The following is a 25,141-nucleotide window of genomic DNA, read 5'->3' as shown; positions in this document are numbered from 1 at the left end:
AGTGATTCACCTTATAAACTGTTCCAGGCAAACTTTCAAACTTGACTCCCTTGCCCTATGGCACAATGTCAGTTCACTTTCCCTCTTCTATGGGAATTACTTTGGTTTTTGCTTCTGAGAGCAGGCTGCTTATGTACCCACACCACTAGCTAGACCATGCAATACTTGGCTAGCTGCTGTATCACATGATTATTGTGTGGCCATCAGCAACTCAAGGGCATGTCTTTCCCAATAACTATGACCTGGCACATTTCAAAAGACAGATTTTTCACTTTCTCAAAAATCTGTATAAACTTTCCCTTGTCTTTTAATTTTCTTGTTTCATAATTTTCTCCATATATTTCAATTAAAGCCCAACCTTGATGTGGACTTTTGTCCGTGAATGGAACCTTCAATCTAAAAAAAAACTCACTTGGACCTTGGGTCTTATGTATCTATGTAACTCAATGTAATTCTCTCTCTCTCTCTCTCTCTCTCTCTCTCTCTCTCTCTCTCTCTCTCTCTCTCTCTCTCTCTCTCTCTCTCCCCCCCTTCTCACCTTTACTTGTACATAATGGGCTTCAGTTATAGATCCCTGAAATCTTGAAAGAAACAATGGACCTATTCCTACAACCATATTATGAATAACTGTCACACAGTCATCAGATTGTCTAGCTAAAGGCAAAAGTGCAGCATAAGTGGGACAGTGTCATTGTATAAATGAGTCTATTGTGAGATATATAAGGAAAAACAAAGCAAAAATCAAAGCCAGTGTTTCAGTAAGTGAGCCCAGTTAAGGCATCTTTTCAGACCTGTAATCATTATTCATGATTATTATTTGTGAGTTACATGGATAGAGTTTTACAATAGTCCCCATCCAACTGTGAGGGTTATATTCCTGGAAAACCCTGTGCCTGGCAAAACTGTAATTGGTGAGGTACTAGCCTTATGGAAAATTCTGGGTTAGGGGTAGTGACCCTTGAGATGTATACCTCAAGTCCTATTTCATATATCAGACACATGTTTACAAGAGTATAAAACAATAATGTACAAAACTGTACAGAAGAGGAATAAAGACATAATGTACTGTCTAGAATGATGGCAGTACATCATGCTCTACTCTTGCTCTCTGTACTCCAACAAAGTAGTAAGCCACCTCTGCTACACAAAAAACAACCTAACTTTTCTTTATGGTTCAAACTGTTGACTTACTAACATCAAAATGCCTCCTAACAGACTGTTAAGCTGCACTATTACCAGATCCAAGATGATCAATTAAGTCCTCTTTCTACACTAAAGACACCATTTTCATTGCCCTCCACAGCGTAGCATAATTCACTTCATTAACTTTACACAGAGAGGCCATATCTATGAAGACAATGAAATAAACAAGTTCTAGTGATATAAAGTTTGTGATGCACTGAAAACACTAAAGAAGTTATTTCATCACAGAATCACATTAATACAGATCATTGCTGCCAGAGCACAGGTAATGATGTTAGCATATTACCCTATGTATGCCTTGTGGAGTATTCGGATGAGCTATTATCTCACTCATGCACTGACGTGTGCATCTTCATGCCACCATTGTGCTGAATCCCACCGAGCTTGATTAAAGGTAGCTCCTTACCATTGTAGTACTCACAAGATGGGCAGAAAAAAAAATGATGCAAATACTCACAACTCTATGCCATGGTTGATAAAATGGTAACCATTATATTGAGAGTGGATACTTGAGCCTGTGGTTGAAAACACTGCACGAAGCAAGGAACCTATTTACACTTATGTTGCCACATTTCCTAACTTGTATATATGTAACACATCTTTACTCCAATTTGTGTATACATGTACACACACATACCCAAGCCTAAGCCTGGTACCCATTTATCGACCAGCCCAAACAGGGTGGATGAACAGCTGGGTTAGGTGTGGGCCAACTGCCATGCCCAGAATTCAAACCCATACAAGCCCAACCCTGGTCAAGTCGGTGCTGACTCATGGCAAGTCTTGCTAACAACTATGCCTCCTCTCAAGTACATAGAAAAGAGTGCTTAGAGAGTGGATGATATGTCTTCAAGAGGATTGGCAGCATCACTGCATCAGTCACAACCACCATGCCTGTCACCATTCCAGGCACTGTTGGGTTGGGGGAGGATCCAGATGTAATGACAAGTTCTCCATCTTACTCTACAGCCACTTGTGGACCTCTCTATCTGAATGATAGTGTCTGTGTTAAGGAAGATCAAACATCCTTTTAACCCATCCTCCAATATTACTCTCATCCTTATCATCTCAAAATCATCATTATTATCAATAACAACAGAGCTCTTTATATATTTCATTCCTTATCCATTCTTTATACATAGCATGTTTACATTGCATTTTTTGTTAATCCTTCATGGCTATATGTGTATTTCACTATCTATAATTCTATTCTTCTCTATCCTGAATCCTTACCTTATTCTAAATAGAAACAGTCCACCCAAATCCATTTCCCAGAGTCTCTACATATTAACATTCATGGATCTGACATTCACACTGGTTCCTAAGAACATAACCCCATTGAATGTTAAGAGGAGGGAGTATTACCTACAAAATATTCAGGTAATACTATTTACAGCCTTAAAAATGAACACATCATATTCAAACTTACAGTGGAATAATATTCTCCAAGTGCATCAGCAATTTCCCGAGTAGTTATCACAGCAGCCATTGGATGACCATTACCCAGCGGTTTCCCAATGGTAACAATGTCTGGAGTGACCCCATAATGCTGAAAAAAAAAAAATTGATTTATTAATTAAACTTGATCGCTGTTTCCCGTGTAAGCAAGGGACCGCCAGCAAAAACACAAATAATGGCCCATCCACTCAAATAAACACACACATATTTACACAGACATTATTATTTTATTCTTTATTTTGCTTTGTCGCTGTCTCCCGCATTAGCGAGGTAGCGCAAGGAAACAGATGAAAGAATGGCCCAACCCATCCACATATACATGTATATACATACACGTCCACACACGCAAACATACATACCTATACATCTCAACGTATACATATATATATACACACACAGATATATTTATTTATTTATTTTGCTTTGTCGTTGTCTCCCGCGTTAGCGAGGTAGCGCAAGGAAACAGACGAAAGAATGGCCCAACCCGCCCACATACACATGTATATACATACACATCCACACACGCAAACATACATACCTATACATCTCAATGTACACATATATATACACACACAGACATATACATATATACACATGTACATAATTCATACTGTCTGCCTTTATTTGTTCCTATCGCCACCCTGCCACACATGGAATAACAACCCCCGACCCCCTCATGTGTGCGAGGTAGCGCTAGGAAAAGACAACAAAGGCCCCATTCGTTCACACTCAGTCTCTAGCTGTCATGTAATAATGCACCGAAACCACAGCTCCCTTTCCACATCCAGGCCCCACAGATCTTTCCATGGTTTACCCTAGATGCTTCACATGCCCTGGTTCAATCCATTGACAGCACATCGACCCTGGTACACCATATCGTTCCAATTCACTCTATTCCTTGCACGCCTTTCAACCTCCTGCATGTTCAGGCCCCGATCACTAAAAATCTTTTTCACTCCATCTTTCCACCTCCAATTTGGTCTCCCACTTCTCCTCGTTCCCTCCACCTCTGACACATATATCCTCTTGGTCAATCTTTCCTTACTCATTCTCTCCATGCGATCAAACCATTTCAAAACACCCTCTTCTGCTCTCTCAACCACACTCTTTATATTACAAGACATCTATCTTACCCTTTCATTACTTACTCGAGCAAACCACCTCACACCACATATTGTCCTCAAACATCTCGCTTCCAGCACATCCACCCTCCTCTGCACAACTCTATCTATAGCCCACGCCTCGCAATCATATAACATTGTTAGAACCAATATTCCTTCAAACATACCCATTTTTGCTTTCCAAGATAACGTTCTCGACTTCCACACATTTTTCAATGCTCCTAGAACCTTCGCCCCCTACCCGACCCTGTCATTCACTTCAGCTTCCATGGTTCCATCCTCTGCCTAATCCACTCACAGATATCTATAACACTTCACTTCCTCCAGTTGTTCTCCATTCAAACTTACATCCCAACTGAATTGTCCCTCAACCCTACTGTACCTAATAACATTGCTCTTATTCACATTTACTCAGAGCTTTCTTCTTTCACACACTTTACCAAACTCAGTCACTACCTTCTGCAGTTTCTCACCCGAATCAGCCACCAGCGCTGTATCATCAGCGAACAACAACTGACTCACTTCCCAAGCTCTCTCATCCACAACAGACTTCATACTTGCCCCTCTTTCCAAAACTCTTGCATTCACCTCCCTAACAACCCCATCCATAAACAAATTAAACAACCATGGAGACATCATGCACCCCTGCCACAAACCAACATTAACTGAGAACCAATCACTTTCCTCTCTTCATACACGTACACATGCTTTACATCCTCGATAAAAACTTTTCACTGACTCTAACAACTTACCTCCCACACCATATATTCTTAATACCTTCCAGAGAGCATCTCTGTCAACTCTATCATATACCCTCTCCAGATCCATTAATACTACGTACAAATCCACTTGCTTTTCTAAGTATTTCTCACATACATTTTTCAAAGCAAACACCTGACCCACATATCCTCTACCACTTCTGAAACCACACTGCTCTTCCCCAATCTGATGCTCCGTACATGCCTTCACCCTCTCGATCAATATGCTCCCATTAATTTCCCAGGAATACTCAACAAACTTGTACCCCTGTAATTTGAGCACTCACTCTTATCCCCTTTGCCTTTGTACAATGGCACTATGCACGCATTCCGGCAATCCTCAGGCACCTCACCATGAGTCATACATACATTGAATAACCTACCAAAGATTCAACAATATAGTCACCCCCTTTTTAATAAATTCCACTGCAATACCATCCAAACCCACTGCCTTGCCAGCGCTGATACAGTGCTGGTGGCTGATTCAAGTGAGAAACTGCAGAAGCTGGTGACTGAGTTTGGTAAAGTGTGTGAAAGAAGAAAGCTGAGAGTAAATGTGAATAAGAGCAAGGTTATTAGGTACAGTAGGGTTGAGGGACAAGTCAATTGGGAGGTAAGTTTGAATGAACAAAAGCTGGAGGAAGTGAAATGTTTTAGTTATCTGGGAGTGGTTTTGGCAGCAGATGGAACCATGGAAGCAGAAGTGAATCATAGGGTAGGGGAGGGGGCGAAAGTCCTTGGAGTGTTGAAGAATGTGAGAAAGGCGAGAACATTATATCGGAAAGCAAAAATGGGTATGTTTGAAGGAATAGTGGTTCCAACAATGTTATATGGTAGCAAGGCGTGGGCTATAGATAAAATTGTGCGCAGGTGGGTGGATGTGATGGAGATAAGATGTTTGCGGACAATGTGTGGTGTGAGGTGGTTTGATCGAGTAAGTAATAATAGGGTAAGAGAGATGTGTGGTAATAAAAAGAGAGTGGTTGAGTGAGCAGATGAGGGTGTTTTGAAATGGTTTGAGAGAATAGAGAATACAGAGAATGAGTGAGGAAAGATTGACCAAGAGGATATATGTGTCAGAGGTGGAGGGAATGAGGAGAAGTGGGAGACCAAATTGGAGGTGGAAAGATGGAGTGAAAAAGATTTTTAATGGATCAGGGCCTGAACATGCAGGTCGGTAAAAGGCGAGAAAGGAATAGAGTGAATTGGAACGATGTAGTATACCGGGGTTGACGTGCTGTCAATGGATTGAACCAGGGCATGTGAAGCATCTGGGGTAAACCATGGAAAGTTCTGTGGGGCCTGGATGTGGAAAGGGAGCTCTGGTTTCAGTCCATTATTACATGACAGCTAGAGAGTAAGTGTGAACGAATGGGGCCTTTGTTGTCTTTTCCTAGCACTACCTCACACACATGAGGGGGTCGGGGGTTGTTATTTCATGTGTGGCGGGGTGGCGATGGGAATGAAAAAAGGCAGCCAGTATGAATTATGTACATGTGTATATATGTATGTCTGTGTGTGTACATATATGTATACATTGAGATGTATAGGTATGTATATTTGCATGTGTGGATATGTATGTATATACATGTGTATGTGGGTGGGTTGTGCCATTCTTTAGTCTGTTTCTATGCGCTACCTTGCTAACGTGGGAGACAGCGACAAAGCAAAATAAATAAATAAATATATATATCCATGGGGAGAGGGGAGAATAAATACTTCGACGCATTCCTCACATGTCGTAGAAGGCGATAAAGGGGACAGGAGCGGGGGACTGGAAACCCTCCCATCCTTGTATTTTAACATTCTAAAAGGGCAAACAGAAGAAGGAGTCACGCGGGGAATGCTCATCCTCCTCAAAGGCTCAGATTGGGGTGTCTAAATGTGTGTGGATGTAACCAAGATGAGAAAAAAGGAGAGACAGGTAGTATGTTTAAGGAAAGGAACCTGGATGTTTTGGCTCTGAGTCAAACGAAGATCAAGGGTAAAGGGGAAGAGTGGTTTGGGAATGTCTTGGGATTAAAGTCAGGGGTTAGTGAGAGGACAAGAGCAAGGGAAGGAGTAGCACTACTCCTGAAACAGGAGTGGCAGGAGTATATGAGAGAGTGTAAGAAAAATAATCTCTAGATTGATATGGGTAAAACTGAAAGTGGATGGAGAGAGATGGGTGATTATTGGTGCATATGCAAATGGGCATAAGAAAAATCATGAGAGGCAAGTGTTTTGGGAGTAGCTGAGTGAGTGTGTTAGTAGTTTTGATGCACGAGACCGGGTTATAGTGATGGGTGATTTGAATGCAAAGGTGAGTAATGTGGCAGTTGAGGGAATAATTGGTGCACATGGGTTGTTCAGTGTTGTAAATGGAAATGGTGAAGAACTAGTAGATTTATGTGCTGAAAAAAGACTGGTGATTGGGAATCCCTGGTTTAAAAAGAGAGATATATATAAGTATACGTCCGTAAGTAGGAGAGATGGTCAGAAAGCGTTATTGGATTACGTGTTAATTGATAGATGGGCGAAAGAGAGACTTTTGGATGTTAATGTGCTGAGAGGTGCAACTAGAGGGATGTCTGATCATTATCTTGAGGAGGCAAAGGTGAAGATTTGTAGAGGTTTTCAGAAAAGAAGAGACAATGTTGGGATGAAAAGAGCAGTGAGAGTATGTGAGCTTGGGAAGGAGACCTGTGTGAGGAAGTACCAAGAAAGACTGAGTACAGAATGGAAAAAGGTGAGAACAAAGGACGTAAGAAGAATGGGGTACGAATGGGATGAATTTAGGGAAGCAGTGATGGCTTGCGCAAAGGATGCTTGTGGCATGAGAAGCGTGGGAGCTGGGCAGATTAAAAAGGGTAGTGAGAGGTGGGATGAAGAAGTAAGATTATTAGTGAAAGAGAAGAGAGACGCATTTGGACTGCTTTCGAATCAACTCTTTCGAGTAAGGATACACAGCTGGAACCAACCAATAAGTGAGGGCAGTACTCCATACAAGGACGAATCAATCCTTTGCATAAACGGAGCAATGGTTCAGAAGAAAAGGAGTTTCAATCTTTGCAGGGAAATAATGCAAATGTCTGGGAGATGTACAAAAGAAAGAGGCAGGAGGTCAAGAGAAAGATGCAAGAGTGGAAAAAGAGGGAAAATGAGAGTTGGGGTGAGAGAGTATCATTAAATTTTGGGGAAAATAAAAAAAAAAAGATGTTTTGGAAAGAGGTAAATGAAGTGCGTAAGACAAAGGAACAAATGGGAACTTCAGTGAAGGGGACTAATGGGGAGGTGATAACAAATAGTGGTGATGTGAGAAGGAGATGGAGTGAGCATTTTGAAGGTTTCTTGAGGGTTAGGGAGAGTGGTTTGGTAAACAGAGAAGAGGTAGTAAAAGGTTTGCAAAAGATGAAAGCCGGCAAGGCAGCGGGTTTGGATGATATTGCAGTGGAATTTATTAAAAAAGGGGGTGACTGTACTGTTGACTAGTTGATAAGGTTATTTAATGTATGTATGACTCATGGTGAGGTGCCTGAGGATTGGCGGAATACTTGCATAGTGCCATCGTACAAAGGCAAAGGGGATAAAGGTGAGTGCTCAAATTACAGAGGTATAAGTTTGTTGAGTATTTCTGGGAGATTATATGGGAGGGTATTGATTGAGAGGGTGAAGGCATGTACAGAGCATCAGATTGGGGAAGAGCAGTGTGGTGTCAGAAGTGGTAGAGGATGTGTGGATTAGGTGTATCCTTTGAAGAATGTTTTTTTTTTTTTTTTTTTTTTTTTTGCCGCTGTCTCCCGCGTTTGCGAGGTAGCGCAAGGAAACAGACGAAAGAAATGGCCCAACCCACCCCCATACACATGTATATACATATGTCCACACACGCAAAATATACATACCTACACAGCTTTCCATGGTTTACCCCAGACGCTTCACATGCCCCGATTCAATCCCCTGACAGCACGTCAACCCCGGTATACCACATCGCTCCAATTCACTCTATTCCTTGCCCTCCTTTCACCCTCCTGCATGTTCAGGTCCCGATCACACAAAATCTTTTTCACTCCATCTTTCCACCTCCAATTTGGTCTCCCTCTTCTCCTCGTTCCCTCCACCTCCGACACATATATCCTCTTGGTCAATCTTTCCTCACTCATTCTCTCCATGTGCCCAAACCATTTCAAAACACCCTCTTCTGCTCTCTCAACCACGCTCTTTTTATTTCCACACATCTCTCTTACCCTTACGTTACTTACTCGATCAAACCACCTCACACCACACATTGTCCTCAAACATCTCATTTCCAGCACATCCATCCTCCTGCGCACAACTCTATCCATAGCCCACGCCTCGCAACCATACAACATTGTTGGAACCACTATTCCTTCAAACATACCCATTTTTGCTTTCCGAGATAATGTTCTCGACTTCCACACATTCTTCAAGGCTCCCAGAATTTTCGCCCCCTCCCCCACCCTATGATCCACTTCCGCTTCCATGGTTCCATCCGCTGCCAGATCCACTCCCAGATATCTAAAACACTTCACTTCCTCCAGTTTTTCTCCATTCAAACTCACCTCCCAATTGACTTGACCCTCAACCCTACTGTACCTAATAACCTTGCTCTTATTCACATTTACTCTTAACTTCCTTCTTTCACACACTTTACCAAACTCAGTCACCAGCTTCTGCAGTTTCTCACATGAATCAGCCACCAGCACTGTATCATCAGCGAACAACAACTGACTCACTTCCCAAGCTCTCTCATCCACAACAGACTTCATACTTGCCCCTCTTTCCAAAACTCTTGCATTCACCTCCCTAACAACCCCATCCATAAACAAATTAAACAACCATGGAGAAGTCACACACCCCTGCCGCAAACCTACATTCACTGAGAACCAATCACTTTCCTCTCTTCCTACACGTACACATGCCTTACATCCTCGATAAAAACTTTTCACTGACTCTAACAACTTGCTTCCCACACCATATATTCTTAATACCTTCCACAGAGCATCTCTATCAACTCTATCATATGCCTTCTCCAGATCCATAAATGCTACATACAAATCCATTTGCTTTTCTAAGTATTTCTCATATACATTCTTCAAAGCAAACACCTGATCCACACATCCTCTACCACTTCTGAAACCACACTGCTCTTCCCAATCTGATGCTCTGTACATGCTTTCACCCTCTCAATCAATACCCTCCCATATAATTTACCAGGAATACTCAACAAACTTATACCTCTGTAATTTGAGCACTCACTCTTATCCCCTTTGCCTTTGTACAATGGCACTATGCACGCATTCCGCCAATCCTCAGGCACCTCACCGTGAGTCATACATACATTAAATAACCTTACCAACCAGTCAATAATACAGTCACCCCCTTTTTTAATAAATTCCACTGCAATACCATCCAAACCTGCTGCCTTGCCGGCTTTCATCTTCCGCAAAGCTTTTACTACCTCTTCTCTGTTTACCAAATCATTTTCCCTAACCCTCTCACTTTGCACACCACCTCGACCAAAACACCCTATATCTGCCACTCTATCATCAAACACATTCAACAAACCTTCAAAATACTCACTCCATCTCCTTCTCACATCACCACTACTTGTTATCACCTGCCCATTTGCGCCCTTCACTGAAGTTCCCATTTGCTCCCTTGTCTTACGCACTTTATTTACCTCCTTCCAGAACATCTTTTTATTCTCCCTAAAATTTAATGATACTCTCTCACCCCAACTCTCATTTGCCCTTTTTTTCACCTCTTGCACCTTTCTCTTGACCTCCTGTCTCTTTCTTTTATACATCTCCCACTCAACTGCATTTTCTCCCTGCAAAAATCGTCCAAATGCCTCTCTCTTCTCTTTCACTAATACTCTTACTTCTTCATCCCACCACTCACTACCCTTTCTAATCAACCCACCTCCCACTCTTCTCATGCCACAAGCATCTTTTGCGCAATCCATCACTGATTCCCTAAATACATCCCATTCCTCCCCCACTCCCCTTACTTCCATTGTTCTCACCTTTTTCCATTCTGTACTCAGTCTCTCCTGGTACTTCCTCACACAAGTCTCCTTCTCAAGCTCACTTACTCTCACCACCCTCTTCACCCCAACATTCACTCTTTTTTTCTGAAAACCCATACAAATCTTCACCTTAGCCTCCAGAAGATAATGATCAGACATCCCTCCAGTTGCACCTCTCAGCACATTAACATCCAAAAGTCTCTCTTTCGCACGCCTGTCAATTAACACATAATCCAATAACGCTCTCTGGCCATCTCTCCTACTTACATAAGTATACTTATGTATATCTAGCTTTTTAAACCAAGTATTCCCAATCATCAGTCCTTTTTCAGCACATAAATCTACAAGCTCTTCACCATTTCCATTTACAACACTGAACACCCCATGCATACCAATTATTCCCTCAACTGCCACATTACTCACCTTTGCATTCAAATCACCCATCACTATAACCCGGTCTCGTGCATCAAAACCACTAACACACTCATTCAGCTGCTCCCAAAACACTTGCCTCTCATGATCTTTCTTCTCATGCCCAGGTGCATATGCACCAATAATCACCCATCTCTCTCCATCAACTTTCAGTTTTACCCATATTAATCGAGAATTTACTTTCTTACATTCTATCACGTACTCCCACAACTCCTGTTTCAGGAGTACTGCTACTCCTTCCCTTGCTCTTGTCCTCTCACTAACCCCTGACTTTACTCCCAAGACATTCCCAAACCACTCTTCCCCTTCACCCTTGAGCTTCGTTTCACTCAGAGCCAAAAGATCCAGGTTCCTTTCCTCAAACATTCTATATATATCCAAACCCCTTCAGCGTGCCCTCTTCAATTCTCTAGCGGCGCTCTTTTTATTATATATATATATTATATATATATATATATATATATATATATATATATATATATATATATATATTATCCCTGGGGATAGGGGAGAAAGAATACTTCCCACGTATTCCCTGCGTGTCGTAGAAGGCGACTAAAAGGGAAGGGAGCGGGTGGCTGGAAATCCTCCCCTCTCGTTTTTTTTTAATTTTCCAAAAGAAGGAACAGAGAAGGGGGCCAGGTGAGGATATTCCCTCTAAGGCCCAGTCCTCTGTTGATAACGCTACCTCGCTAATGCGGGAAATGGCGAATAGTACGAAAGAATATATATATATGTGTGTATGTGTGTGTGTATGTATATATATATATATTGTCCCTGGGGAAAGGGGTGAAAGAATACTTCCCACGCATTCCTCACATGTCGTAAAAGGCGACTAGAGGGGACGGGAGTGGGGGGCCAGAAATCCTCCCCTCCTTGTATTTTCTAACTTTCTAAAAATTGGGAAACAGAAGGAGTCACGCGGGGAGTGCTCATCCTCCTCGTAGACTCAGGTTGGGGTGTCTAAATGTGTGTGGATGTAACCAAGATGTGAAAAAAGGAGAGATAGGTAGTATGTTTGAGGAAAGGAACCTGGATGTTTTGGCTCTGAGTGAAACGAAGCTCAAGGGTAAAGGGGAAGAGCGGTTTGGGAATGTCTTGGGAGTAAAGTCAGAGGTTAGTGAGAGACAAGAGCAAGGGAAGGAGTAGCAGTACTCCTGAAACAGGAGTTGTGGGAGTATGTGATAGAGTGTAAGAAAGTAAGTTCTCGATTAATATGGGTAAAACTGAAAGTTGATGGAGAGAGATGGGTGATTATTGGTGCATATGCACCTGGGCATGAGAAGAAAGATCATGAGAGGCAAGTGTTTTGGGAGCAGCTGAATGAGTGTGTTAGTGGTTTTGATGCACAAGACCGGGTTATAGTGATGGGTGATTTGAATGCAAAGGTGAGTAATGTGGCAGTTGAGGGAATAATTGGTATACATGTGGTGTTCAGTGTTGTAAATGGAAATGGTGAAGAGCTTGTAGATTTATGTGCTGAAAAAGAACTGGTGATTGGGAATACCTGGTTTAAAAAGCGAGATATACATAAGTATACGTATGTAAGTAAGAGAGATGGCCAGAGAGCGTTATTGGATTACATGTTAATTGACATGGGCGCGAAAGAGAGACTTTTGGATGTAAATGTGCTGAGAGGTGCAACTGGAGGGATGTCAGATCATTATCTTGTGGAGGCTAATGTGAAGATTTGTGTGGGTTTTCAGAAAAGAGGAGTGAATGTTGGGGTGAAGATGGTGGTGAGAGTAAGTGAGCTTGGGAAGGAGACTTGTGTGAGGAAGTACCAAGAGAGACTGAGTACAGAATGGAAAAAGGTGAGAACAATGGAAGTAAGGGGAGTGGGGGAGGAATGGGATGTATTTAGGGAATCAGTGATGGATTGCGCAAAAGATGCTTGTGGCATGAGAAGAGTGGGAGGTGGGTTGATTAGAAAGGGTAGTGAGTGGTGGGATGAAGAAGTAAGATTATTAGTGAAAGAGAGGAGAGAGGCATTTGGACGATATTTGTAGGGAAAAAATGCAATTGAGTGGGAGATGTATAAAAGAAAGAGACAGGAGATCAAGAGAAAGGTGCAAGAGGTGAAAAAGAGGGCAAATGAGAGTTGGGGTGAGAGAGTATCATTAAATTTTAGAGAGAATAAAAAGATGTTCTGGAAGGAGGTAAATAAAGTGCATAAGACAAGGGAGCAAATGGGAACTTCAGTGAAGGGCGCTAATGGGGAGGTGATAACAAGTAGTGGTGATGTGAGGAGATGGAGTGAGTATTTTGAAGGCTTGTTGAATGTGTTTGACGATAGAGTGGCAGATATAGGGTGTCTTGGTCGAGGTGGTGTGCAAAGTGAGAGGGTTGGGGAAAATGATTTGGTAAACAGAGAAGAGGTAGTAAAAGCTTTGCAGAAGATGAAAGCCGGCAAGGCAGCAGGTTTGGATGGTATTGCAGTGGAATTTATTAAAAAAGGGGGTGACTGTATTGTTGACTGGTTGGTAAGGTTACTTAATGTATGTATGATTCATGGTGAGGTGCCTGAGGATTGGCCGAATGCGTGCATAGTGCCACTGTACAAAGGCAAAGGGGATAAGAGTGAGTGCTCAAATTACAGAGATATAAGTTTGTTGAGTATTCCTGGGAAATTATATGGGAGGGTATTGATTGAGAGGGTGAAGGCATGTACAGAGCATCAGATTGGGGAAGAGCAGTGTGGTTTTAGAAGTGGTAGAGGATGTGTGGATCAGGTGTTTGCTTTGAAGAATGTATGTGAGAAATACTTAGAAAAGCAAATAGATTTGTATGTAGCATTTATGGACCTGGAGAAGGCATATGATAGAGTTGATAGAGATGCTCTGTGGAAGGTATTAAGAATATATGGTGTGGGTGGCAAGTTGTTAGAAGTAGTGAAAAGTTTTTATCGAGGATGTAAGGCATGTGTACGTGTAGGAAGAGAGGAAAGTGATTGGTTCTCAGTGAATGTAGGTTTGTGGCAGGAGTGTGTGATGTCTCCATGGTTGTTTAATTTGTTTATGGATGGGGTTGTTAGGGAGGTGAATGCAAGAGTTTTGGAAAGAGGGGCAAAAATGAAGTCTGTTGTGGATGAGAGAGCTTGGGAAGTTGTTGTTCGCTGATGATACAGCACTGGTGGCTGATTCATGTGAGAAACTGCAGAAGCTGGTGACTGAGTTTGGTAAAGTGTGTGAAAGAAGAAAGTTAAGAGTAAATGTGAATAAGAGGAAGGTTATTAGGTACAGTAGGGTTGAGGGTCAAGTCAACTGGGAGGTAAGTTTGAATGGAGAAAAACTGGAGGAAGTAAAGTGTTTTAGATATCTGGGAGTGGATCTGGCGGCGGATGGAACCATGGAAGCGGAAGTGGACCATAGAGTGGGGGAGGGGGCGAAAATCCTGGGAGCCTTGAAGAATGTCTGGAAGTCGAGAACATTATCTCGGAAAGCAAAAATGGGTATGTTTGAAGGAATAAGGGTTCCAACAATGTTGTATGGTTGCGAGGCGTGGGCTATGGATAGAGTTGTGCGCAGGAGGATGGATGTGCTGGAAATGAGATGTTTGAGGACAATGTGTGGTGTGAGGTGGTTTGATCGAGTAAGTAACGTAAGGGTAAGAGAGATGTGTGGAAATAAAAAGAGCGTGGTTGAGAGAGCAGAAGAGGGTGTTTTGAAATGGTTTGGGCACATGGAGAGAATGAGTGAGGAAAGATTGACCAAGAGGATATATGTGTCGGAGGTGGAGGGAACGAGGAGAAGAGGGAGACCAAATTGGAGGTGGAAAGATGGAGTGAAAAAGATTTTGTGTGATCGGGGCCTGAACATGCAGGAGGGTGAAAGGAGGGCAAGGAATAGAGTGAATTGGAGCGATGTGGTATACAGGGGTTGACGTGCTGTCAGTGGATTGAATCAAGGCATGTGAAGCGTCTGGGGTAAACCATGGAAAGCTGTGTAGGTATGTATATTTGCGTGTGTGGACGTGAGTATGTACATGTGTATGGGGGGGGGGTTGGGCCACTTCTTTCGTCTGTTTCCTTGCGCTACCTCGCAAACGCGGGAGACAGCGACAAAGTATATAAAAAAAAAAAATATATATATATATATATATATATATCTTTTTATTTTTTTTCCAAAGGAAGGAACAGAGAAGGGGGCTGGATGAGGATGTTTCCTCAGAGGCCCAGTCCTCTCTTCTTAACGCTGCCTCGCTGATGCGGGAAATGGCGAATAGTATGAAAGAAAAAGAAAGATATATATATATATATATATATATATATATATATATATATATATATATATATATATATTTTTTTTTTTTTTTTCTTTTTCAAACTATTCGCCATTTCCCGCATTAGCGAGGTAGCGTTAAGAACAGAGGACTGGGCCTTTTTTGGAATATCCTCACCTGGCCCCCTCTGTTCCTTCTTTTGGAAAATCAAAAAAAAAAAAAAAAAAAGGAGAGGGGAGGATTTCCAGCCCCCCACTCCCTCCCCTTTTAGTCGCCTTCTACGACACGCAGGGAATACGTGGGAAGTATTCTTAATCCCCTATCCCCAGGGATAATATAGGGAATAGGGGATTAAGAATACTTCCCGCGTATTCCCTGCGTGTCCTAGAAGGCGACTAAAAGGGGAGGGAGCGGGGGGCTGGAAATCCTCCCCTCTCGTTTTTTTTTTTTTTTTTCCAAAAGAAGGAACAGAGGGGGCCAGGTGAGGATATTCCAAAAAAGGCCCAGTCCTCTGTTCTTAACGCTACCTCGCTAACGCGGGAAATGGCGAATAGTTTGAAAAAAGAAAAAAAAAAAAAAAATATATATAATATATATATATATATATATATATATATATATATATATATATATATATATTCATTTATTTATATATTTTGCTTTGTCGCTGTCTCCCGCGTTTGCGAGGTAACGCAAGGAAACAGACGAAAGAAATGGCACTACCCACCCCCATAAACAATGTATATACATACACGTCCACACACGCAAATATACATACCTATACATCTCAATGTACACATATATATACAAACACAGACACATACATATATACCCATGCACACAATTCACACTGTCTGCTTTTATTCATTCCCATCACCACCTCGCCACACATGGAATACCATCCCCTTCCCCTCATGTGTGCGAGGTAGCACTAGGAAAAGACAACAAAGGCCCCATTCGTTCACACTCAGTCTCTAGCTGTCATGCAATAATGCCCGAAACCACAGCTCCCTTTCCACATCCAGGCCCCACACAACTTTCCATGGTTTACCCCAGACGCTTCACATGCCCTGATTCAATCCACTGACAGCACGTCAACCCCGGTATACCACATCGATCCAATTCACTCTATTCCTTGCCCTCCTTTCACCCTCCTGCATGTTTAGGCCCCGATCACACAAAATCTTTTTCACTCCATCTTTCCACCTCCAATTTGGTCTCCCACTTCTCCTCGTTCCCTCCACCTCCGACACATATATCCTCTTGGTCAATCTTTCCTCACTCATTCGCTCCATGTGCCCAAACCATTTCAAAACACCCTCTTCTGCTCTCTCAACCACGCTCTTTTTTTTATTTCCACACATCTCTCTTACCCTTACATTACTTACTCGATCAAACAACCTCACACCACACATTGTCCTCAAACATCTCATTTCCAACACATCCACCCTCCTGCGCACAACTCTATCCATAGCCCACGCCTCGCAACCATACAACATTGTTGGAACTACTATATATATTTTTTTTCTTTATTTTTTGCTTTGTCGCTGTCTCCCACGTTTGCGAGGTAGCGCAAGGAAACAGACGAAAGAAATGGCCCAACCCACCCCCATACACATGTATATACATATGTCCACACACGCAAATATACATACCTACACAGCTTTCCATGGTTTACCCCAGACGCTTCACATGCCCTGATTCAATCCACTGACAGCACGTCAACCCCGGTATACCACATCGATCCAATTCACTCTATTCCTTGCCCGCCTTTCACCCTCCTGCATGTTCAGGCCCCGATCACACAAAGTCTTTTTCACTCCATCTTTCCACCTCCAATTTGGTCTCCCACTTCTCCTCGTTCCCTCCACCTCCGACACATATATCCTCTTGGTCAATCTTTCCTCACTCATTCTCTCCATGTGCCCAAACCATTTCAAAACACCCTCTTCTCCTCTCTCAACCACGCTCTTTTTATTCCCACACATCTCTCTTACCCTTACGTTACTTACTCGATCAAACTACCTCACACCACACATTGTCCTCAAACATCTCATTTCCAGCACATCCATCCTCCTGCGCACAACTCTATCCATAGCCCACGCCTAGCAACCATACAACATTGTTGGAACCACTATTCCTTCAAACATACCCATTTTTGCTTTCCGAGATAATGTTCTCGACTTCCACACATTCTTCAAGGCTTCCAGAATTTTCGGCCTCTCCCTCACCCTATGATCCACTTCCGCTTCCATGGTTCCATCCGCTGCCAGATCCACTCCCAGATATCTAAAACACTTCACTTCCTCCAGTTTTTCTCCATTCAAACTTACCTCCCAAATGACTTGACCCTCAACCCTACTGTACCTAATAACCTTGCTCTTATTCACATTTACTCTTAACTTTCTTCTTTCACACACTTTACCAAACTAAGTCACCAGCTTCTGCAGTTTCTCACATGAATCAGCCACCAGTGCTGTATCATCAGCGAACAACAACTGACTCACTTCCCAAGCTCTCTCATCCCCAACAGACTTCATACTTGCCCCTCTTTCCAAAACTCTTGCATTTACCTCCCTAACAACCCCATCCATAAACAAATTAAACAACCATGAAGACATCACACACCCCTGCCGCAAACCTACATTCACTGAGAACCAATCACTTTCCTCTCTTCCTACACGTGCACATGCCTTACATCCTCGATAAAAACTTTTCACTGACTCTAACAACTTGCCTCCCACACCATATATTCTTAATACCTTCCACAGAGCATCTCTATCAACTCTATCATATGCCTTCTCCAGATCCATACATGCTACATACAAATCTATTTGCTTTTCCAAGTATTTCTCACATACATTCTTCAAAGCAAACACCTGATCCACACATCCTCTACCACTTCTGAAACCACACTGCTCTTCCCCAATCTGATGCTCTGTACATGCCTTCACCCTCTCAATCAATACCCTCCCATATAATTTCCCAGGAATACTCAACAAACTTATACCTCTGTAATTTGAGCACTCACTCTTATCCCCTTTGCCTTTGTACAATGGCACTATGCACGCATTCCACCAATCCTCAGGCACCTCACCATGAGTCATACATACATTAAATAACCTTACCAACCAGTCAATAATACAGTCACCCCCTTTTTTAATAAATTCCACTGCAATACCATGCAAACCTGCTGCCTTGCCGGCTTTCATCTTCCGCAAAGCTTTTACTACCTCTTCTCTGTTTACCAAATCATTTTCCCTAACCCTCTCACTTTGCACACCACCTCGACCAAAACACCCTATATCTGCCACTCTATCATCAAACACATTCAACAAACCTTCAAAATACTCACTCCATCTCCTTCTCACATCCCCACTACTTGTTATCACCTCCCCATTTGCGCCCTTCACTGAAGTTCCCATTTCCTCCCTTGTCTTACGCATTATATTTACCTCCTTCCAGAACATCTTTTTATTCTCCCTAAAATTTAATGATACTCTCTCACCCCAACTCTCATTTGCCCTCTTTTTCACCTTTTGCACCTTTCTCTTGACCTCCTGTCTCTTTATTTTATACATCTCCCACTCAATTGCATCTTTTCCCTGCAAAAATCGTCCAAATGCCTCTCTCTCCTCTTTCACTAATAATCTTGCTTCTTCATCCCACCACTCACTACCCTTTCTAATCAACCCACCTCCCACTCTTCTCATGCCACAAGCATCTTTTGCGCAATCCATCACTGATTCCCTAAATACATCCCATTCCTCCCCCACTCCCCTTACTTCCATTGTTCTCACCTTTTTCCATATATATATATATATATATATATATATATATATATATATATATATATATATATATATATATATATATATTTATTTTTTATTTATTTATTATACTTTGTCGCTGTCTCCCGCGTTTGCAAAGTAGCGCAAGGAAACAGACGAAAGAAATGGCCCAACCCCCCCCATACACATGTATATACATACGTCCACACACGCAAATATACATACCTACACAGCTTTCCATGGTTTACCCCAGACGCTTCACATGCCCCGTTTCAATCCACTGACAGCACGTCAACCCCGGTATACCACATCGCTCCAATTCACTCTATTCCTTGCCCTCCTTTCACCCTCCTGCATGTTCAGGCCCCGATCACACAAAATCTTTTTCACTCCATCTTTCCACCTCCAATTTGGTCTCCCTCTTCTCCTTGTTCCCTCCACCTCCGACACATATATCCTCTTGGTCAATCTTTCCTCACTCATCCTCTCCATGTGCCCAAACCACTTCAAAACACCCTCTTCTGCTCTCTCAACCACGCTCTTTTTATTTCCACACATCTCTCTTACCCTTACGTTACTCACTCGATCAAACCACCTCACACCACACATTGTCCTCAAACATCTCATTTCCAGCACATCCATCCTCCTGCGCACAACTCTATCCATAGCCCATGCCTCGCAACCATACAACATTGTTGGAACCATTATACCTTCAAACATACCCATTTTTGCTTTCCGAGATAATGTTCTCGACTTCCACACATTCTTCAAGGCCCCCAGGATTTTCGCCCCCTCCCCCACCCTATGATCCACTTCCGCTTCCATGGTTCCATCCACTGCAAGATCCACTCCCAGATATCTAAAACACTTCACTTCCTCCAGTTTTTCTCCATTCAAACTCACCTCCCAATTGACTTGACCCTCAACCCTACTGTACCTAATAACCTTGCTCTTATTCACATTTACTCTTAACTTTCTTCTTCCACACACTTTTCCAAACTCAGTCACCAGCTTCTGCAGTTTCTCACATGAATCAGCCACCAGCGCTGTATCATCAGCGAACAACAACTGACTCACTTCCCAAGCTCTCTCATCCCCAACAGACTTCATACTTGCCCCTCTTTCCAAAACTCTTGCATTCACCTCCCTAACAACCCCATCCATAAACAAATTAAACAACCATGGAGACATCACACACCCCTGCCGCAAACCTACATTCACTGAGAACCAATCACTTTCCTCTCTTCCTACACGTACACATGCCTTACATCCTCGATAAAAACTTTTCACTAACTCTAACAACTTGCCTCCCACACCATATATTCTTAATACCTTCCACAGAGCATCTCTATCAACTCTATCATATGCCTTCTCCAGATCCATACATGCTACATACAAATCCATTTGCTTTTCTAAGTATTTCTCACATACATTCTTCAAAGCAAACACCTGATCCACACATCTTCTACCACTTCTGAAACCACACTGCTCTTCCCCAATCTGATGCTCTGTACATGCCTTCACCCTCTCAATCAATACCCTCCCATATAATTTACCAAGAGTACTCAACAAACTTATACCTCTGTAATTTGAGCACTCACTCTTATCCCCTTTGCCTTTGTACAATGGCACTATGCACACATTCCGCCAATCCTCAGGCACCTCACCATGAGTCATACATACATTAAATAACCTTACCAACCAGTCAACAATACAGTTACCCCCTTTTTTAATAAATTCCACTGCAATACCATCCAAACCTGCTGCCTTGCCGGCTTTCATCTTCCGCAAAGCTTTCACTACCTCTTCTCTGTTTACCAAATCATTTTCCCTAACCCTCTCACTTTGCACACCACCTCGACCAAAACACCCTATATCTGCCACTCTATCATCAAACACAATTCAACAAACCTTCAAAATACTCACTCCATCTCCTTCTCACATCACCACTACTTGTTATCACCTCCCCACTTGCGCCCTTCACCGAAGTTCCCATTTGCTCCCTTGTCTTACGCACTTTATTTACCTCCTTCCAGAACATCTTTTTATTCTCCCTAAAATTTAATGATACTCTCTCACCCCAACTCTCATTTGCCCTTTTTATCACCTCTTGCACCTTTCTCTTGACCTCCTGTCTCTTTCTTTTATACATCTCCCAATCAATTGCATTTTTTCCCTGCAAAAATCGTCCAAATGCCTCTCTCTTCTCTTTCACTAATACTCTTACTTCTTCATCCCACCACTCACTACCCTTTCTAATCAACCCACCTCCCACTCTTCTCATGCCACAAGCATCTTTTGCGCAATCCATCATTGATTCCCTAAATACATCCCATTCCTCCCCCACTCCCCTTACTTCCATTGTTCTCACCTTTTTCCATTCTGTACTCAGTCTCTCCTGGTACTTCCTCACACAGGTCTCCTTCTCAAGCTCACTTACTGTCACCACCCTCTTCACCCCAACATTCACTCTTCTTTTCTGAAAACCCATACAAATCTTCACCTTAGCCTCCACAAGATAATGATCAGACATCCCTCCAGTTGCACCTCTCAGCACATTAACATCCAAAAGTCTCTCTTTCGCACGCCTGTCAATTAACACGTAATCCAATAACGCTCTCTGGCCATCTCTCCTACTTACATAAGTATACTTATGTATATCTCGCTTTTTAAACCAGGTATTCCCAATCATCAGTCCTTTTTCAGCACATAAATCTACAAGCTCTTCACCATTTCCATTTACAACACTGAACACCCCATGTATACCAATTATTCCCTCAACTGCCACATTACTCACCTTTGCATTCAAATCACCCATCACTATGACCCGGTCTCGTGCATCAAAACCACTAACACACTCATTCAGCTGCTCCCAAAACACTTGCCTCTCTTGATCTTTCTTCTCATGCCCAGGTGCATATGCACCAATAATCACCCACCTCTCTCCATCAACTTTCAGTTTTACCCATATTAATCGAGAATTTACTTTCTTACACTCTATCACATACTCCCACAACTCCTGTTTCAGGAGTATTGCTACTCCTTCCCTTGCTCTTGTCCTCTCACTAACCCCTGATATATATATATATATATATATATATATATATATATATATATATATATATATATATATATATATATATATATATTTATTCATTATTTATTTTACTTTGTCGCTGTCTCCCGCGTTAGCGAGGTAGCGCAAGGAAACAGATGAAAGAATGGCCCAACCCACCCACATACACATGTATATACACACACGTCCACACACACAAATATACATACCTGTACATCTCAATGTACACATATATATACACACACAGACATATACATATATACACATGTATATAATTCTTACTGTCTGCCTTTATTTATTCCCATCGCCACCTTGCCACACATGGAATAACAACCCCCTTCCCCCTCATGTGTGCGAGGTAGCGCTAGGAAAAGACAACAAAGGCCCCATTCGTTCACACTCAAGTCTCTAACTGTCATGTAATAATGCACTGAAACCACAGCTCCCTTTCCACATCCAGGCCCCACAAAACTTTCCATGTGACCAAACCATTTCAAAACACCCTCTTCTGCTCTCTCAATCACACTCTTTTTATTTCCACACATCTCTCTTACCCTTACATCACTTACTCGATCAAACCACCTCACACCACATATTGTCCTCAAACATCTCATTTCCAGCACATCCACCCTCCTCCGCACAACTCTATCCACAGCCCACACCTCGCAACCATACAACATTGTTGGAACCACTATTCCTTCAAACATACCCATTTTTGCTTTCCGAGATAATGTTCTCAACTTCCAAACATTCTTCAAGGCTTCCAGAATTTTTGCCCCCTCCCCCACCCTATGATTCACTTCCGCTTCCATGGTTCCATCCGCTGCCAGATTCACTCTCAGATATCTAAAACACTTCACTTCCTCCAGTTTTTCTCCATTCAAACTTACCTCCCTCAACCCTACTGTACCCAATAACCTTGCTCTTATTCAAATTTACTCTTAACTTTCTTCTTTCACACACTTTACCAAACTCAGTTACCAGCTTCTGCAGTTTCTCACATGAATCAGCCACCAGCGCTGTCATCAGCGAACAACAACTGACTCACTTCCCAAGCTCTCTCATCCACAACAGACTGCATACTTCCCTCTCTTTAAAAAACTCTTGCATTCACCTCCCTAACAACCCCATCCATAAACAAATTAAACAACCATGGAGACATCACACACCCCTGCCGCAAACCTACATTCACTGAGAACCAATCACTTTCCTCTCTTTCTAGATGTACACATGCCTTACATCCTCGATAAAAACTTTTCACTGACTCTAACAACTTGCCTCCCACACCATATATTCTTTATACCTTCCACAGAGCATCTCTATCAACTCTATCATATGCCTTCTCCAGATCCATAAATGCTACATACAAATCCATTTGCTTTTCTAAGTATTTCTCACATACATTCTTCAAAGCAAACACCTGATCCACACATCCTCTACCACTTCTAAAACCACACTGCTCTTCCCCAATCTGATGCTCTGTACATGCTTTCACCCTCTCAATCAATACCCTCCCATATAATTTACCAGGAATACTCAACAAACTTATACCTCTGTAATTTGAGCACTCACTTTTATCCCCTGTGCCTTTGTACAATGGCACTATGGAAGCATTCTGCCAATCCTCAGGCACCTCACCATGAATCATACATATTTTAAATAACCTTACCAACCAGTCAACAATACATTCACCCCCTTTCTTAATAGATTCCACTGCAATACAATCCAAACCAGCTGCCTTGCCGGCTTTTATCTTCCGCAACGCTTTTACTACCTCTTCTCTGTTTACCAAATCATTTTCCCTAACCCTCTCACTTTGCACACCACCTCGACCAAAACACCCTATATCTGCCACTCTATCGTCAAACACATTCAACAAACCTTCAAAGTACTCACTCCATCTCCTTCTCACATCACCACTACTTGTTATCACCTCCCCATTAGCCCCCTTCACTGAAGTTCCCATTTGTTCCCTTGTCTTACACACTTTATTTACCTCCTTCCAAAACATCTTTTTATTCTCCCAAAAATTTAATTATACTCTCTCACCCCAACTCTCATTTGCCCTCTTTTTCACCTCTTGCACCTTTCTCTTGACCTCCTCCCTCTTTCTTTTATACATCTCCAACTCATATGCATTATTTCCCTGCAAAAATCATTTCCTGCAAATATATTCCTGGGGATAGGGAACAAAGAATACTTCCCACGTATTCCCTGCGTGCTGTAGAAGGCGACTAAAAGGGGAGGGAGCAGGGGGCTGGAAATCCTCCCCTCTCATTTTTTTTTTTTTCAAAAGAAGAAACAGATAAGGGGGCCAAGTGAGGATACTCCCTCAAAGGTCCAGTCCTCTGTTCTTAACGCTACCTCGCTAATGCGGGAAATGGAGAATAGTTTCAAAAAAAAGATCATGAGAGGCAAGTGTTCTTGGAGCAGCAGAATGAGTGTGTTAGTGGTTTTGATGCACGAGACCTGGTTATAGTGATGGGTGATTTGAATGCAAAGGTAAGTAATGTGGCAGTTGAGGGAATAATTGGTGTACATAGGGTGTTCAGTGTTTTAAACGGAAATGGTGAAGAGCTTGCAGATTTATGTGCTGAAAAAGGACTGGTGATTGGGAATACCTGGTTTAAAAGGAGAGATATACATGAGTATATGTAAGTAGGAGAGATGGCCAGAGAGCGTTATTGGATTACGTCTTAATCGATAGGCGCGGAAAAGAGAGACTTCTGGATGCAAATGTGCTGAGAGGTTTAACTGGAGGGATGTCTGATCATTATCTTCTGGAGGTAAAGGTGAAGATTTGTAGAGGTTTTCAGAAAAGAAGAAAGAATGTTGGGGTGAAGAGAGTGGTGAGAGTAAGTGAGCTTGGGGAGGAGACTTGTGTGAGGAAGTACCAGGAGAGACTGAGTACAGAATGGAAAAAGGTGAGAACAAAGGAGGTAAGGGGAGTGGGGGTTGGAATGGGATGCATTTAGGGAAGCAGTGATGGCTTGCACAAAAGATGCTTGTGGCATGAGAAGTGTGGGACGTGGGCAGATTAGAAAGGGTGGTGA

General features: G+C 42.4%; 1 protein-coding gene across 1 annotated transcript in view; it reads right to left on the bottom strand.

Annotated features, from left to right (window-relative positions):
- LOC139754661 (ethanolamine-phosphate phospho-lyase-like) overlaps nt 1–25,141 on the bottom strand; it is a 290,015-nt gene that overhangs the window by 53,308 nt on the left and 211,566 nt on the right. The window contains exon 8 of the mRNA XM_071672194.1: nt 2,633–2,752. Coding sequence (XP_071528295.1) covers nt 2,633–2,752 — 120 coding nt within the window. The remainder of the gene's footprint in view (nt 1–2,632; nt 2,753–25,141) is intronic.

Source organism: Panulirus ornatus, chromosome 17 (assembly GCF_036320965.1).
Source record: "Panulirus ornatus isolate Po-2019 chromosome 17, ASM3632096v1, whole genome shotgun sequence".
NCBI classification, from domain to species: Eukaryota; Metazoa; Arthropoda; class Malacostraca; order Decapoda; family Palinuridae; genus Panulirus; species Panulirus ornatus.
The sequence above is the reverse complement of the archived record's forward strand: the minus strand, read 5'-3'. Positions and strand labels throughout refer to the sequence as shown.